This window comes from Chiloscyllium plagiosum, chromosome 12 (genome assembly GCF_004010195.1).
Source record: "Chiloscyllium plagiosum isolate BGI_BamShark_2017 chromosome 12, ASM401019v2, whole genome shotgun sequence".
Lineage (NCBI taxonomy): Eukaryota > Metazoa > Chordata > Chondrichthyes > Orectolobiformes > Hemiscylliidae > Chiloscyllium > Chiloscyllium plagiosum.
This window is the reverse complement of record NC_057721.1, coordinates 19096848-19116258: the sequence shown is the minus strand read 5'-3', so window position 1 is coordinate 19116258 and position 19411 is coordinate 19096848. Positions and strand designations below refer to the sequence as shown.

At 38.5% G+C, this 19411-nt stretch overlaps 1 protein-coding gene across 2 annotated transcripts in view; it reads right to left on the bottom strand.

Annotated features, from left to right (window-relative positions):
* The window catches only part of cnksr2a (connector enhancer of kinase suppressor of Ras 2a), a 489515-nt gene that overhangs the window by 5090 nt on the left and 465014 nt on the right, over positions 1-19411 (bottom strand). For both annotated transcript variants that reach the window (XM_043700616.1, XM_043700617.1), the window contains one exon: positions 5801-5994. In XM_043700616.1, coding sequence (XP_043556551.1) covers positions 5801-5994 — 194 coding nt within the window. The remainder of the gene's footprint in view (positions 1-5800; positions 5995-19411) is intronic.

Sequence of the window (19411 nt, the reverse complement as noted above, 5' to 3'; positions counted from 1 at the left end):
AACCTCCAGTCTTCCGGCACCTCACCTGTGACTATCAATGATACAAATATCTCAGCAAGAGGCCCAGCAATCACTTCCCTAGCTTTCCGCAGAGTTCTGGGGTACACCTGATCAGGTCCTAGGGATTTATCCACTTTTCTGCGTTTCAAGACATCCAGCACTTCCTCCTCTGTAATCTGGACATTTTGCAAGATGTCACCATCTATTTCCCTACAGTTTATATCTTCCATATCCTTTTCCACAGTAAATACTGATGCAAAATACTCATTTAGTATCTCCCCCATTTTCTGCGGCTCCACACAAAGGCCGCCTTGCTGATCTTTGAGGGGCCCTATTCTCTCCCTAGTTACCCTTTTGTCCTTAATGTATTTGTAAAAGTTTTTTGGATTCTCCTTAATTCTATTTGCCAAAGTTATCTCATGTCCCCTTTTTGCACTCCTGATTTCCCTCTTAAGTATACTTCTACTGCCTTTATACTCTTCTGAGGATTCACTCGATCTATCCTGTCTATACCTTACATATGCTTCCTTCTTTTTCTTAACCAAACCTTTAATTTCTTTAGTCATCCAACATTCCCTATACTTACCACCTTTTCCTTTCACCCTGACAGGAATATACTTTCTCTGGATTCTCCTTATCTCATTTCTGAAGGCATCCCATTTTCTAGCCGTCCCTTTTCCTGCGAACATCTGCCCCTCCCCCCCATCAGCTTTTGAAAGTTCTTGCCTACTCCATCAAAATTAGCCTTTCTCCAATTTAGAACTTGAACTTTTAGATCTGGTCTATCCTTTTCCATTATTATTTTAAATCTAATAGAATTATGGTCACTGGCCCCAAAGTGCTCCCCGACTGACACCTCAGTCACCTGCCCTGCCTTATTTCCCAAGAGTAAGTCAACATTTGCACCTTCTCTAGTAGCTACATCCACATACTGAATCAGAAAATTGTCTTGTACACATTAACAAATTCCTCTCCATCTAAACCCTTAACACTATGGCAGTCCCAGTCTATGTTTGGAAAGTTAAAATCCCCTACCATAACCACCCTATTATTCTCAGAGATAGTTGAGATCTCCTTGCAAGTTTGTTTCTCAATTTCCCTCTGACTATTAGGGGGTTTATAAAACAATCCCAATAAGGTTATCATCCCTTTCTTATTTCTCAGTTCCACCCAAATAACCTCCCTGGATGTATTTCCAGGAATATCCTCCTCAGCACAACTGTAATGCTATCCCTTATCAAAAATGCCACTCCCCTCCTCTCTTGCGTTCCTTTCTATCCTTCCTGTAGCATTTGTATCCTGGAACATTAAGCTGCCAGTCCTGACCGTCCCTGAGCCATGTTTCTGTAATTGCTATGATATCCCAGTCCCATGTTCCTAACCATGCCCCCTTCCCTGTTAGGCCCCTTGTATTGAAATAAATGCAGTTTAATTTATTCGTCCTACCTTGTCCCTGCCTTAGGCTTGTTAGGCTTACTTGTCTATAGTTCCCAGGTTTTTCTTTGCAGCCCTTCTTGAACAAAGGCATAACATTCGCTACCCTCCAGTCTTCCGGGACCTTACCTGTGGCTAATGATAATGCAAAAACATCAGCAAAGGCCCCCGCAATTTCTTCTCTAGCCTCTTGCACTGTACTTGGATCTATCTGGCCAGGACCAGGAGATTTATCAACCTTCATACATTCTAATATGTCTAACACCTCCTCTACTGTGATATGGACTATCCCCAGAATATCACCACTAACTTTCCAAGTTTACAAGTCTTCATGTCTTTCTCTAAGGTCATCGAGAACCTCAACCATCTCCTGCAGTTCTACACATATGTGTCTACTCTGGTCCTTGAGAGGCCCTATTGTCTCTCTACCTTTTTTTTCCCTTTAATGTATTTAAAGTACCTCTTTGGATTCACCCTAATCTCAGCCAGGGGCTAATTTGTGCCCCTTTTCGATCTCCTGATTTCCTTCTTCAATAAACTCCTGTATCCCTATATACCTCCAGGGATTCCCTTGATTCCAGCTGCCTGTACCTGAGCCACACCTCCTTCTTTCTTCTGGTCAAAGCTTGGATATCTCTTGTCATCAAGGGTTCCCTATTCCTGTCAATCTTGTCCATCACCCTCACAGGAACATTTCGACCTTGAACTCTAACTATCTCACTTTTAAAGACTTATCTCACTTGTCGGAGGTCCCTTTGCCTGGAAACAAACTACTCCAATCAACCCCTGCAAGCTCCTGACTTATTCCATCAAAATTCGCCTTTCCCCGGTTTAGAACTTGAACCTGTGGACCAGTTTTATCCCTCTCCATAGCTATTTTAAAATTAATAGAATTATGGCCACCCCAGTCACCTGTCCTGCCCTATTTCATATTAATTATGTTATAGAGTTATTTTTAGACATTTGTACTCATTGGCAGGCTGTCTGGCAAAAGTATGAACAGCAAGTTACTTTAGCAGCTGATGAGTTGGTTGAGTTGTGCTTGCTGATTTGTGAACAGCCGTGTTGAAAAATAAATGAGCAATTTGATGGGTCAGTCTTGTGCTGGTTGTTGGTTGGTAGGTGTTTCTGTCTGAGGGGTGAACTCAAATATAATCATGATGCGACTCAAGATTCAAGTCAGTCATGTTCTTTATGACTTCTTTGAGGATGAATGTATTTTAGAGGCATGTATGTAATGAAGTATAAATAAAATAATTCACATCCAATTACAAAGATGGATTAAAGGATCGCACAAGCTGTTGCACTTGTAAAGAAAGAGATATGGGCACTAAAAAAAGAAATACAATATTTTGGGCATTCTGCAGCAAACATTCTATAAGTTTATATTATAGCCTGGATTTGATGCACATATCAGAAAATGGGTTACTTGTTGAACTGGGAAGGCCATAATTTATTTAAACATAAACAGAAATCTCTGTTCATAGGAAGGGCTTCGGCATTCTATAAATGCTTGTTTTGGTGACAAACAATTAGCATTCTAAGATATCCAAATCATAAAATTGCACAGTAAGATAAAAATAACATAGCCCTTTTAACAGGTTAAATTCACAAGGAAACATAAAGCCAAAGGCAAGAAGTTTATTCCATTTTTCTCAACTTGTCACATTACGTTGAAAATAGATGGATCAAAAAATCTAATCAACATTTTTCAGTCTATTAAAACAAACAAATATAATCACATGGTAAGGCAATCTGAATTGAATAGTGTACCTGAGGGAAGAAAAAAATGAACAAAATATAATTAGACATAACAAAATTAAATAAACATTTTCTATTTCAACACAGCTTGTGCTAATTTTGTACATTTGGTGATCAGAGTCAGGAACACAACTCTGACCATGGGAGCTGCTGGGCCATCAGTATCAACTGCTAGGTTTTCCATTACCTAAGCGGTTGTCACTTGGTCATCTGTATTCTTGGTAACATATGGGAGCTTTTAGAGAATTCGCAACAGTTGAAGCCGCCTGCACTTTATAAAATTTCAGAGCCTAGCTCTCCTGTTGCCATGGTTAACAGGCATTGCACTGTTAATAAATCAGCTGACCTGCTTGCTTATGGTTCTCCAAGAATCTGGCTGAAGACATATTTGTTGGACCAGATATAGATCCAAGGCTATGCCAAAACTGCTTCTCTAATGCCAACAATAAAAAGCTGGAACTATAAACAAGCTCACTCACCATTGCATTGCAACCCAGCATCAAGAACACTATTCCCATCTCCACAGTCTCTCTGGTTTTAATTCCTAAGTCATTCTTGTCTCTGCTGAAAACCCTTATCTATACCTTTGTTACTCCACACTCAGTTTCTCCAATGTTTTGTAACATTGCCCTTTTCTGCCCCTATCAAGCTGAGACCCTCATTTATGTTACCCTTTAACTGTTTCAACTCTCTTCCAGGAGGCCTACAATCCTATATCATTCACAAACCTTAGCTCTAACAAAATGTTGTTATATCATTTCTAACTTGCACTGAATCCCATTTATTCATCAATTTTGTGCTTGCTGACTTAAGTGGGGTATTTGGTCTTTCAACTCCTCAATTTTACAATTCCCTTCCTCAATCTCAAATTTCTCCATGGCTTTGCAACATCTCCCAGTCCTACAAAGTTCTGAGATTTCAATGCTTCTTTAGTTTTGGGGACTTTCTTGTATCCCCAACATTAAATTCTCAACAACTGCCAACCATGCATTTAGCTGCCCATATTATAAGCTTAGAACTCCTTCCCTAAAACCTTTTCCATGTTTCTCTTGACATTGCTTAAAACATACCTGCTCGATAAAGTTCCTGCTCATCTGTATTCAAAATTTTGTATGTGGCTCCGCACCAAATTTTGCTTAATAATTCTCCTGTGTGGTATGTTTTATGATTTTAAAGGTGCTTTATAAAGGTGCGTGTTGTTAGCCTCTAAAAACCTCAAGAGATCAATCCAGCATTCTTAACTATTCAGAACTCCACAACTCAATGCTTATTCTGTATAATGTTCTATCCTTCCTGATTCCCAGTGTCTTGATGTTGTCTAATACAGGGACTTAAAAATCCTTATAATTGCTCATAGACCTTTGCAAGAACTCACTCTATCCTATTCTAGAGCTGCCTACAACTCTACAACTCAGCCTCCGGTCTAAACCTGATGAAATTTTCACGAGTGTGGGCAAAGCATTTTGGCATCTTGCCTGTACTCTGCCTCCTCTGTTAAAATGCATTGCTTCCTCTGTCCCACCTTCAACAGAATACTTAAAACTGATTTAGGTGACCTCTTTGACGAAAGCTCTTCGAGTTCCTGATGATATCCCAATTATATCCTTTTCTTTGAACCTTAACATACCAAACATGAGGAGATCATGTTACCCTCAAAGTGATAGACAGCTGTAACTTGTTGCTGAGTTTAGCCCAGCTATGAATTACTTATCTGTTCTAACCTGGACTAATTGAAGCATCTTTCACGGTGCTTAGGTCCAAGGTCATAGTTGAATGCAGTAATCAAACCAGTATAGCTTTGAGCTATATACTGCATAAAGCTGCTGATCCACTGGGGATTGTCTACCTTTAAAGATTTAATACTAATACAGACTAAAGCAAAGCAATATGGAATTACATTTTTAATGTTTATTTCAATAGGAAATATCCCAAAGCATGTCATAGTTCACGCTTGTAACTTGGGATTGCGCCTGGTCAAAGAATCTTCTTGTTGAAATGTGGAATAATGCCATTTCGCTGAGTTTTGTAAAACTCAGACTCATTCTCCATGTTAAGGCAGCACAATGATACTCATGAAATTGAGGCTGGCACTCAAGTCATCTCAGTGAAGAATAGGAGAATGTTGAGGAACAGCAGAAATGACTTTGCAGGCACAGGAAGAGATGCTCTCGCTGGGCTTGTTGGACTTGGTAGTACAGGTAGTTACAGAACCACATATGGACAGCATCACAGAGGTGAATCACAGAGACGAGACAGAGTAGGATGCCATGGTTGACTGGATCAAATGTGATAAAGGAGAACTTGGAGACCTAACACTTTGTGGACAATATCATAAAGAATATTGTTTGTGTGTGGAAACTTGTCTGTACACTGCTTGTCTACACAATGTGGTCTCAGTGCTGTGTGGAACAGGCACTGAATTAAAGGGATGTAATTTTTGAATTAAATTCAAAAGCAGTGCTGGGTATCAAGTAGGGTTGTGATGACACATTCCAGACCCTTAGAAAGAAAGGGTAGGATGGAAAAACACAGTGAAGTTTCGCCAGTTAATTCTAACTAACTTAACAATAATTATTTATTTTTTTAAAAAAAGGGAATATCCTACCTTAATTGTGCTCTTTAGAATTCTAAGCTTGTGCAATTTTTCATTGATAACTGGATTGTCGCATCTCTTTACAAAGGACTTCTTGAATTCCTGTTTGGTGGAAATTCGATGCTCTCCTAGTGGAGACACACTGGCGTTCTCCAATGCCTTGTACAAATCCTGCAAAGAGTCCCCTGTTTTCTCTGGTGTGGGTTCTGGTAAAGAATTAAATTCAATAAGTCTGGGGTAAATGATTGACTCAGAGCAGCATTTTCACTTCATAAAGTGCCTGATATAATTCTAGTTTAAAAGAAATGAGAGACTGAATGCTGAGTTAGCTTACTGAATAGAACTGGTATCTCTTGACAAATCATCTTCTAGCATGGAAAACCTATTTAAGAGTTGACTTAATTTATATTAACTTTATTCCATCTGGACCACATGGTTTGACCAAGGAATGACTGTTTCAATATAATTACAGGATTAATAACTTGATTTAGAATTTCAAAAGGAAACTCTGCAATAAGATTGAGGCAACAACTATCTTAGTCAAAGACTTTTTCAAGTGATTCACAGTCAAAGGCCACGCTCGATTATCACTATCAAAATCTTGACAAACTGACTAAGCAACTTACGGTACACTTTTAGTATCCTTTGCTTAAAAAGAACCCAGTTCTTATCATAAAGACTGCCTACTCCTGAGTTATATGTCTATAGTTTGATCAAATCAAAGAATTCGTTACCTGTTAAATTTTACAAAATAAAAACCAAAAGAGCTGCGGATGCTGGAAATCAGAAGCAAAACCAGAAATTGCTGGAAATTACTGCCTGAGATAGTTCTGAAGAAAGGTCACCGGACCCAAAACATTAACTCTGATTTCTCTCCACAGATACCGCCAGATCTGCTGAGCTTTTCCAGCAATTTCTATTTTTGTCTTTTACATTTTACATTTGCTGACTGTGAGCTGATGTCTTCCTTGGTGCCATATGCACCTGAGATTAATTCTTGACCATAATTTCATTGTGACCCCCTGAGACAAGAACGTGGTCTAAAGTGCAAATGGCCATATTGATCCGGCCATTCAGAACCTCCAAACAAATTATTTCATTGGCCAATATGAAGTTATGTCAGTAAAACCGAATACTTAGAGTACTGCAAGGGTGACCACAGATTGAAAGGGTTTGAGGAGATAATCTTAAAAGTAAATGGTAACTGAGCAAACTTGTTACATCGCCTTCTCTAAGGCCAAAAGTTTATTTATCTAAGGAACAGGTTATACAGCAGGTTAACATAAATGGCACTTTTTAACTCAGAGGACCCAAAGAGATATTTTAAAGTGAAAAAGCAATTTGAAAAAAAATCACAGTATACAAAGCATAAGTGTCCGATTAAAGGAGACAGTCAATGATGGTACAAGCAGTAGGAATGGGGAGAGATAAACAAAAGGATTATGTTTAACACCAGTGTAACATGAAGTAGGGAATTAAAAAAAACACCGGCACAAGGTAACAGCAGCAACATACAAAGGTTACAGAATCTTTAAGTACTCAATTACCTTCAACCAGGATTTGAACCTCAACTTTTTAATTATACTGCAGAAATGAGATCAGACTTGAGAAGATGCCAGCCCTCTTTCAGCATATCAAGCAGCTGATGACAAGTCAAACAAGTTGTACATGTCTCAAAAGTAATTATTTCTGACCCTTCAGCTAGCATGTTAGATCTTCAGCAGGTTGGGTCACCACAAGCAAATCAGGAAAATTTGTCTTTTCTGTGCTATGTCAGTAGAAGCAGTAGCAGCAAAACTACTTTAAAATACACTCTCCCCTTAAAGAAAAACAGCAAAGTTGTGAAAGAGGTGATTTTAAGGAGGGCAATAAAGATGAAGAGGAAGTTTCAGAGAGGTATAGAAAGTGAATTTAAGAACATGGGCCTAGTTGGTTTAAAGCACAGCTGTAAAGGATAAAAGGGAGGGGTGGAAGTATGAAGGAGACAGAGATGGAAATGTGTTGCTGGAAAAGCGCAGCAGGTCAGGCAGCATCTAGGGAACAGGAGAATCGACGTTTCGGGCATTAGCCCTTCTTCTGATAATTGTTGCGCTTTTCCAGCAACACATTTCCATCTCTGATCTCCAGCATCTGCAGACCTCACTTTCTCCCGTATGAAGGAGACACTAAAGTTAGAAGACAGGAGAGTTCTAAGACATTCTCAGGCAACTTTTAGAGATAGGCATTAATGCATTTAAACACAAGGATAATAATTTCAAGTTAGAGGCATACGGAACCAGGATTCAGTGTATAAAAGTGTGGTGCTAGAAAAACACAATCGGTCAGGCAGCACCCGAGGGGCAGGAGAGTCGATGTTTCGAGCATAAGCTCTTCATCAGGATTCAGTGTAGGTCAGCTGAATTACTGGGTAAGCCACATCTGGCATGGAATAAAACTCAGGCAGCAGAGTGTTTGATGAGATGAACAGAGAGCGGAAGATGAGCATTCGAACAACAGTCATAGGAATGGCTGAGTCTGAAGATGGACGAAAGGCTTCAGTAAAAGATGAACTAAAGTGGAGCAGGGAAAGATGGTGTTACAGAGGTGTAAGTAGGCAGTCTTTGTGTTGGAGAAGTATGACTCTACGGTTGCCAAGAGTCTGGTTCCAGCTGACATAATGGTCAGGAAATAGTACAGAGTGAGTGGTAAAGGTATAGAGATAAGATGATGGCTTCAAATCCTTTCAAATTGTGGGACCAAACATTAAGTGTTCACATTAGGGGAAACAATAAAAATGGATGAAAATAAATGTTTTACTGGGGACAAAAGTTCAATGTTTGAAGTCATAGAGTCAAACAGCACGGAAACGTACCCTTCAGTCCAACCCATCCATAGCGACCAAGCTTCCCAAAGCTAAACTAATTCCACTTACTTGCATATCCCTCTAAACCTTTCCTAATCATATGCCTGTCAAAACGTCCTTTAAATGTTGTAACTGTACCTACACCTACCACTTCCTCCAGCAGTTAATTCCACACACTAACCACCCTCTGTGTGAAAAGGTTGACCCTTATGTGCCTTTTAAATCTTCTCCTTTCACTTAAAAATATGCCCCCTCATTTTGAACTTCCCCACCCTAGGGAAAGGACCTTTATTATTCACCTTTTTGATGCCCCTCATGATAAGCGATTGTGCGTATTGGAAAATTCTGTAAATATTGTTAACATATTACAAAACATTTCTGACATTTCATTAAATCTTCATCCAGAATACCACATTGAAATTATTTTAAAATGAAACATAGAAAATTGCAAATGTTAACAATTATCACCTATTTATCATCCAGATACTGAGTTGAATAGCAGAGTAGGTGCAACTTGTTTGGTTAAGGCCAACTCCTGCAAGGTCATCTCGTATTAATGAGTTGTAAATTTAGGATACTTACACACACATCAGTTATCTATCATCCCAGGCATGTACAGAACCTGAGTAGAATTAAATATCTCACAGTGATGACATGACAACTGTAGCAAGCAACCTGACATAAGCTCTCAAAGTGGAAGATTATCCCAGAGCACAGTCAGGGACTACACAAGCATATGATCAACAAGATTCGTTACCCAGGTCAGAGTAGCAAATAGTCTGTTTAAAAGAAATAACCAAATTAAAAGAGCATTAAATCTAACTTCAAATTAAAATATTTTCAAACAAACAAAAAAGAATATTTGAAAGTGATGAAATCTAAAGTTAAAAATCCACACTGATCCTCCTATTTGATAATTTTGGTAAAAGAAGATAGACCATTTTCTGGTGGACATTTTATGAGGCATTAGTATTTTATTCAAAGAGAAATCTCAGCCAAGATTAAAATAGAACACAACACAAGTTTTCAGACTGGTCTGTTCCAATAGTAGAAGATTGTTTTGCATTCATGGTTATTAGTTAGGGAAAACCATCAATGTCGACCTGCTATGGGTGAACGTCAACACGAAGAAACAGCTGCACCACAGAAAAAGTGATGTGCCAAAAAAGGGAAGTGGATTGTCAGCACATCTAAGGTCAGAACCTCGTACTCAATACTCAGCATTTGTGGTACGTTTCAGACAGGCGCTGATTTGAAAATATTGGAAAGTGAAGATTATTCCTCCCCAAAATAGTTCCAGGATAGTAACATAATTGATTCATTTAAGGTGGAGTTTGTAAGCTGTCAAATTGATTGCTTAGTTGAATAAATCACGATGGATTTATATTTCCTGACTTTAGTCTCTCCAGGATTGTTACCTGTGAGAGACAAGTTAGACTGAAATGGGTAATATATAGATAGTGCCTAGTGAAATAAAGCACTCCTTTTTATGAGATGACTCCACTGTACTATGCAATTGCTTACTCTCAGCAAACTCCATTTAATCCTCAAGAGACTGTAAGTGAGACACTGGATTGCTTTAATCCACGCAACAAAATGCCACAACAAACCCATGGTGTGAAGTTCCTGATCATGACATTTATACTCACTGATGGCCACAATACCCAGATTCTGTCACTTTATAATTAAAAATGCTATCATTTGTCCAGGGCCTTAATCTTTTTTGTATATATTGTTGGTTAAATGTAAACAACTCTATTCAAACCTGCCTCGAGATATTTATGAATGCCATGTGCCCCTAAATATGACTTGACCAATTTTAATCTGAAAAATCCTTCACTTGACAAAGGAGCAGGGCTGCAACAGCTTGTGATTTCAAATAAACCTGTTGGACTATAACCTGGTGTCATGTGATTTTTAACCTTGTCCACCCCAGTCCAACACCGGCACCTCCACATCATGAAAAATCCATGTCTACAAAAATGCTACAGACTTGAACATGTACCATGACTCTAAAATTATGTTGAATGTATATATACCAGAATGTTGTCACCTTACAAGTAACAACTTTCAGGAAAGATAGATTTTTCAGATTACAAGATGAACTTGTAATCACATACTGGCGCCTGAAATATAAAACAGGGACATATCTGTACAGGCAGTACCACTGAGAAAGGTCTTTGGTGGCCAATTAAACTCTGTCCTTTCATCACATTCCATTCCATTAATGGTATTAAGGTAACTACAACATCGCCACCCTTGGTCTTTCATAGGCAACCTTATTACCCTGTGCATAATGGTACCACAGCTGATTGCATGGCTAGTAGATGCTGTAACTTTGTTGTGTACTGATTTGTTCTCAAAGTCTGTATGCATAGTTCTAAACTGTCTTGTAAGGTTATATTAAGCATGCATTGCACATATGCAAAATAAACCCATATAGTTTATTAGTTTCCCTTATAACACATTGGAGTATTATATTATATTTTTTTCAATCTGGCATTTCTGTTTCACTTATTGCTTCAATATAGAACTAAGCACTTCTGATTTTACGAACCTTTTATACCATTGAATAATCTAGTAAAATTTTAGTTCCCAGTATAAAAATTTTATCCATTAAGAGTACAGAGGTCTGTCATGCACTTGATTGATGTCACATGCCTTCTCAGAACAGGTTGCTATTCCGAATGATTTTCTGACTTATTTAAAAAAAGGTACCTTCATAGAACTGACCCACATCCATCCGCCTCTATTTTAATACCTCCGTGTTAAAATATATTATCTACCTTTCACCACAGAGGTCAATTATAGATGTGATTAGTGAGGGAGATGGAATGGTAGTACTATGGTTTGCAATTTCATTGAATAAGTCCGAAACTGCAAGACCATCAAGTTTATCAAATACCCTTAATAAGGGTGAGTAGCACATTGCTGTGAAATCTGCAATTATTGGGATTTATTTGTACACAGTAGGACTTTACAGACAAATGATAAAACAGCATAAATGAAGCATTAGGTAAAACTACATAATTTCTAAACAGTCAAACTGAACTTGTGGATGTATTATAGTATACACAGGGGTAATTTCATGGAGACATCAGTGGTCTTGCCAGCCAGTTAGAGAGCTGGTGAGAGACTTGCATTGTCTCTTCTGGGGATGCCACCAGCATAAAGTATTCCCTAGAATCAAGTTTGGAAATCCTGCCCAACAGGACCACACAGAGGCCAGGAAGCCTTCAGTTCACTAGCTTCAGCAGGGAGGTGGTAACTGCAATGAGAACAACATGCACTCAAGGCTGAGGATTGAGAAGTGACTGAGGGCTGAGCTAAGTCATGGACAGAGGGGTTTGTAGGGTGGGATTTGTAGGGGAATGGGCTCAGGAGCAACGCCAGGGGAGCAGCTCTAAGGAGGCCACCATCCTTCCTGATGTTAGGTTTCCAATCAGGCACCGAGCACCTTCGCAGAAGAGAACACTGCTGCACTGCCCTCACCTTCCCCCGCATCCACTTCCAGGAGGTGAGAAACTAACACAGGTTTATTTCTAATACTCCCTATTTAACACAGGCCTATCTCTAGTTGGTTATACCAGTGGCACTGAAATCAGGCCCTTAAGTGCTGGTTAATTAGTCACGGACAGACAGCAATGGCTGCTGGGATGGGAAGATGAACCACGGGCCTTTCCACCTTCGAATTAATTTTGACAGAGGGAGGAAAGACAGCAGGGTGCTTGTACACCCTCTTCCTCCCTGAGTAAATTCCCTCCCTGTCTCTAAGCGCACAACAAAAGTGACCATAAATCTGTCCACATAAACTTTCAGCCCAAATGCCCTAACTATTTCTATAAGGAAGTTTTAGGAGCATACTTGTTTGTGCTTTAGGCTTGCACTTACCTGGATTGGGACTGAGCTGACTGCCCAGTGATTCCCTTACACTGAGCATAAACAAACATGCAGTCCATTTGTCTAGGCTAGAATTGAATCCATATTCTAGAAGGGAAAAATCTATGTTCTGACCTACCCTGCTGTCTAACTTCCATGGACTTCATTATTCCAAAAAGCTAAAGAACTGCAGATTATGGAAGTCAGAAACAAAAACAGAAATTGCTGGAAAAACTGAGCAGGTCTGGCAGCAAGTCAGAACTGAAGAAGGATCACTGGCTCCAAAACATTAACTTTGCTTTCTCTCCACAGATGCTGCCTGACCTGCTGAGTTTATCCAGCAATTTCTGATTTTGTAACTTCATTATTCCATGTGCAGTTAAAAACACTGAATTCCTGTGTTCATGACAGCTATTATTGCACAATAGTTAATCTTATCCTATTGCCAGGCTTATTGTTTCTGCAATTCCATCACCTTATGTGAGGTTAATGCAGCTTTTAAAGAATACGCATGTGCTCTACCACAAAAGCATCACAATGGCACAGGATGTTACAGCACTAACATATTGTATCATGGATTCCACTCACACGTGGATGTCTTTAGTTTTGCAATACAAGAGTGATGGGATGTTATGGGGAGGTTAGTCTCCTCCACAGAAGTTGGGGGATGAGAATGAGAATGAATGCCAAAGCAAGATGCTTTTAATCTGACGGTGGACTGTTTCAGAACAGACCTGGAGGAGTCTCTGGCATAGGGTGGACACTTTCCATCAGCAGTCCAGATGACTGGACAACAAGCCAACAGAACACACTTAACTGAGTTACAGCAGAACATTTTTTGCTGCAAAACAAAATACAGCTTGCATTTCCCTTCAGTATCCCACAATACTGCTCTGGAATTATGTTTCTTGCCTATTGCTATCTGTGAAAGCTGTAATGTAAAATTCCTTTAAAAGGTTAAAGATTGCAACTGCAAATGCTTCTGCTAGAAGGTGATGACAAACTCCATATTATTTGCATGTTGGTGGTTACAGAACTCTGCAGAGAAATAGGAAAGGCTATAAGGAGCTAGAGCTTAAAACCATTGCAACAGATGAATCAAGAATTTAGACATGATCACTCATGAGAGCAAAGTCAGCACACAGGACTGTGTCATAGGTTCAAGGCAAAGTTCACAGCAGAGAAATAAATTGCTGCTGTAATATAAGAAACGTGTGCAACACCAGTGATATGCACGACATGGTTTTGAAAATTTCTAGAGATAGAAAAGATATGTGTGGATTAAGGAAGGCCAGTCAGGATAGATTTCTGTTATTAAACAGTCAAGTTATTAAAATCAAGTTATCAAACAAATGTAGTACAGATTTGAAAACAAGCAATAAATACTGTTCTGAAAAGAGCCACTGGACTCAAAACTTTAACTCTGCTTCTCTCTTCACAGATGCTGCTGGACCTGCTGAGTTTCTCCAAGTTATTTAAATATTTATTTCAGATTTCCAGCTTCTACGGTATTTTTCTTTCATTTGAACAATTCTGGCTGGACAGATAAAAGGAATGTAGTGAATATGAACTTCAAGAAGGGTTTTAATAAATTGTCTATAAGAGCTTTAACAGAAGAAAATCAGCATACCTTTCATCAGAAAAATGCAGCAGCACAGACAGAAAGTGGCTGATAGTAATGAAACAAAGTGTCAAAGTAGAGGATATTGCTCAGACTTGAGAAAGGTTGAAAGTGGTAAACTTTGGGAATTGAGGGAGGATGCAGAGATTAACCAGGATGTTGCCTGGACTGGAGAGTTTTAGTTAGGAAGAGAGATTGGATAGACTAGGGTTATTTCCCTTGGGGCAGAGGAGACTGAAGTGGGATGTGACTGAGATGACAAAATTATGAAGCCCTAGATGGAGTAGACAGGAAAGAACTTTATTCCCTGGGTGGAGGGATCAATGACCAGGGGACACAGATTTAAAGTAAGGGGCAGATGTTATAGGAGGGATGTGAGGAAGGCATTTTCACCCAGGGGCCGGTAGGAATGAGGAACTCACTGCCTGCAACAACAGTACAGGCAGAAATCCTTATAACATTTAAGAAGTGTTCAGATGTTTACTTGCGATCCCAAAGCTTCCAAAATTATGGGTCAAGTGTAAAATGGGATGAGAATACTTAGGTGGTTGTTTTTTGACTGGCACAGACTTCATGGGCCAAAGGGCCTTTTCCTGTGCTGTAGACATTGATGTGTCTATGAATAACTTGGACTTGCACAAAATGAACTTGGGAGGAAAATGATCAATGCCAATAGGGTGAAATAAGTTCTTAGGGTGCCCTTTTCATTCACACCTGAATTGCTTTTTAATGTGATTCAATGCAAAATTGTTTACAAAATTCGTTGGTAATGGAAGAGGGGGTATATTAGCAAGCAACAAGTATGACTTATAAAAGCTTGTGGATGTCAAGTGAGTTGGCAGAATTCGTACTTGATTAGAAAATTTTATCCAGACAAACCTGCAGCAAAACATCTTGCCAGGAGAAACAATGTGTGGAAATACTTAATCAATGGAAAGACACTGAAGCTTGTTCTTTGACATAAATTATGAAACATAAAACTGTGTGACAGTGGGACTGTAGAAAATAAAACCAGAAAATAAAAGATGTAGAGTAAATGCTTTACTATGCTTTTACTCAAAGAATAACTAATTTGCATATAACTTTGGGACACAGGAGCTGTTTACAGGAAGTCAGAGTGAGAAGGGAGATGCATGCACATCATTACAGTGGAAGAGAGATCACAAAAACATTGTATGTTATTCCTAATCATTACTCTTGGAAAACAGTGACACAATTGGACAGAGTCAGCATGGATTTATGAAAGAGAAATCATGCTTGATTACCTACTGGAATATTTCAGGGATGTAACTAGTAGAGTTGATCAGGGGGAGCCAGTGGATGTGGTTTACTTTAACTTCCAGAAGGCTTTTGGGTGAGGTCTCATATAAGAGATTAACATTTAAAATGAAAGCATGTGGGATTGGAAGTTGTGCACTGACATAGATAGAGAATTGGCTGGCAGCCAGGAAATGAAGAATAGGAATAAATGAGTCTTTTTCTGAGGGGCAGCTGGTGACTAGTGGAGTACTGTAGCGATCAGTACTTGGATCCCAGCTATTCACAATGTAAGAGAACTAAATGTAATATCTCCAAGTCTGCAGATGATACAAAGCTGGGTGAGAGGGTGAACTGTGAGGAGAATGCAGAGATGCTTCAGTATGATTTACATGAATTGAGCGCATGGGCAAATGCATGGCAGAGGAAGTATAATGTGGGTAAGTGTAAAGGTTATGTAAACTTTGGCAGCAAAAACAGAAAAGATTATTAGCTGAAAGGTAACAGAATGGGAAAGAAGAAGATATCAAATAAGATTCTTAGAAATTATAGAGTATTTAGTAAAACAAGATTCTTAGAAATGATAGAGCATTTTGCAAAACTAAATGAGGAAAAATTATTTTATCTTGTCAGAGGGTCAGCGGTAAGACAGAAACAATTGTTTTTTCCAAAGGAAAATTTGACAACAATGTGAAGCAGAGAAATGTCCAGGAGCATGATAGACAATACACCAATTTCATCTTGAATTTGTCCAGATATGAGATGCCAGATGATTTGTATTTGGTGCTTTATCTTATGCACACTGACTGAAAACCCGGGAAGAAAGACAAAGCTTAAAGCAATAAAATAAAAAAAAAGTTGGTTTTGAGGGAATGAGAATTGAATGAAGGAAAATCAATTGAAAAAGCTTATTAACAGAAATAGAACAGAGATGGGAAACATTACCAAATGGTGTTGAAGACAGTCCTGGAGAAATACATTTCACTGGAACAAAAGACAGAACTAGTGATTATACTAAACATAAATGAATAAAGAAATAAATGCAAAATTGAAGTGAATAGAAATGCCATGCATTAAACCAAGAAACAACAAAGCAGAAGATGACAAAAGCGAATAAATGGTTAGGAAAGAACAACAATTCAGAAGGTAGATGGTAAACTAAAAGTTGAATTCTCAAATAATTTTAAAAATAAATGGTGAAAGTATTCCATTGACACATAAATAATAAAAGTAAATCAAGATAAAGATATAGTCACTATGGCGTACACATTATAAACTCACAGGTAATGGTGGCAAAAAGGCTATAATATAGAATAATTACTTTTGCCTGATATTTCCAAGTAAGTTCAATATAGCAGACATGACATTTGAAGAAGAGATCACAAAATATATTTTAAAAGATGCTTGGAAAGTTATAATACAGGCAGTATTATATTTTGTTTTCCACGAAGGGTCAAATAATGACCCAAGAATGGTCAAATATGACCCATGACTAAGGCTAGAACATGTAGAGTCAGGGAAGCTAGCAGAACGGATCAGTTATCCACAAATAAAAAAAACAAATTGAGTGTTAAAAGTATTGCGTCAGATTGGCAGATGATGGGAAATAGTGTTCCATAATCATTGATATTGTTGTCCACTGTCGTCCATTAACATAAACAATTTAGACTTAAAAATTGGAAGTATGATTTCAAAATTTGTGGACTTTAGTGTAATTAATGGAGAGATGGGGGTGATACAACACTGTAGGACTTGAATAAACTTGCAGAATGGGAATGTATGGGAAAGGAACTTCAACATAGATAATTATGAGGAGGTACATTTTGATCCAAGGAAGAAAGGGGTTAAGATACTCTTTGAAAACTAAGCAATTAACTTGGAAAAGGATCAGAGAAGTCTGATGGTATCGATATATAAATAATTCAAAGAAGCTGATTGTTTAAAAAGACGCAAAGAAAGCAAACAAAGCAATGGGGCTTCATTTCCAGAGGAACTAAATTGAGAAGCAGAGAAGTTATATTCAACTTGTAAAGAATCTTGGTTAGAACACACTTGGATATGGTGAATATTTCCAGTTTCTATGTTAAGAAACAAATCAAAGTCATGAAGGCTCTGAGAAGAGAATGATTTAGTAGAACGATACCAAAACCGAGAGATGATATCTAATCAGGAAGATTGAACAAACCGGGAATGATTTTTCAAGAAAAATGACTGAGGTGTGATCTAATAACTATCTCTAAGATAAAGAGTTGGGTAAGGTAGATATACATACTTGTGGGTGACATTAGAACAAGGGGTTATAAGAGAGTCCCAATAAATCTAGCAGGGGGATTCAGATGAAAGATCTTTACCCAGAGGTTGGGTAGAATGTTTGCCACCTCATCAAGTAATTGAAGTAAATAAAGGAGCGACATTTTGGAGAAATGAGTGAGAAATAGAAGGATATATTAAGTGGATTAAATAAAGAAGGACATGTGGAGATTGTGTGATTTGATTGAAGGATATGACACAGAGTTGGAAATACTTTGCGTTTATAATTTGGGATGAACAAAACTTAATATTTCTACATTTCACAATGGGCTACTTTATAGTCATATAATCGGAAAATATACCAGTACAGGCACCACCAATTGCTGCAACACTTCAGAAAGAGCATTTTTTTCATATCAAGAGTCTGGATTGAAACCCAGTCCAAACTGATGGGGTAAGATTTCATCTGTGTGCTGGATAGGATATTAAATCTGTCTGCATAGTCTCAGTTAGTCCCAGTGAGGTTGAATCAATTACACCAAACACTCCACCAATTGGAGGTGCTCTCATTCTGGTAGGAAACAGTAATATTGCTGCGCTATTAAATCTATGTTGCAGTTCTGGAGTTAATCCAGTAGGAAACCAATTGCAGCTTTCCAACTTCTATCTATCTTCAATAATTACGGTGCAGTGGAAAGACATTTTACATTTTTTCCCTGCAAGTAAAATAAATCAATACTTTTACTCATCAAAACCAGTTAATAAAGCAGATTGACAGAAATTTACCTCTTGGGAGTGCCTAGCTGAAGTGGCTTCTCTTCAGGCTCAATAGCTGTTCCATAGAATTTATGGCACAGAAGCAAACTATTCGGTCCAACTACACTATGCCAGTTTTTATGATCCACATAACCGTCTTCCTACTTAATTTAACCCAATCCGCAAATCTTTCCATTTCTTTCTTACACACTTATGTAGCTTTCAATTAGTTGCTGCAATGCTATTTACCTCAATTACACATAAATTCTGTGATTTGCGGTAAGAAGTTCCATATTCTAACAAATCCCTAGGGTGTGAAGTTACTCATTAATTTTTTTTCTTGGATTTAGTGACTGTCTTGTATTTACGTCTCATTAACAAGTCACTTCGCAATGGAGAGTTTATGGTTTAATCTGATGTGCACACAGAAGTGTATCTTGCAGCAGCTGTCACTGGATTGTAAGCAGGAGTTTGGGCTGGTTTGTTGCTCTCTGGGGCCCTGAAGTGCTAAATTTAGACACACCACCTCCACTTCTACACTTGCTCAGATCAGTGTCTATCCTTATCTGTGTTTAGGTCAATTCCACTCTGGTGGTTGTTTCCTAAACTGAATACAGCCATTAATGTCTGAAATTTGACACTGCAAGGATAAACATTTATTTACCTTCCCTTTACATTTCAATTCCTGCTGCTGAAAATAGAGATGAGCGCTTTTTATAAAACGCAAAGCAAATCACATTGCGAGCAGTAATCACAAAAAGTCCAACAAGTGGCGAAGCTCAATTAATGCAGCAGTTCAGTTTATATTAGATGACTGGTGCCAGAAACTTCCCATTGTGCATATGGCCTATTTAGTAATCAAAATGACCAGGGACTGTAGTATTGATTTGGATACTTTCTTATTCACTCATGGAGTGAAGGCATGCCTGGCAAGGCCAGGAGTTATTCACCATTCCTGGCTACCCTTGAGAAAGGGGTTTCCAGCTGTCTCCTTAAGCCACTTCAACTCTTCACTCAC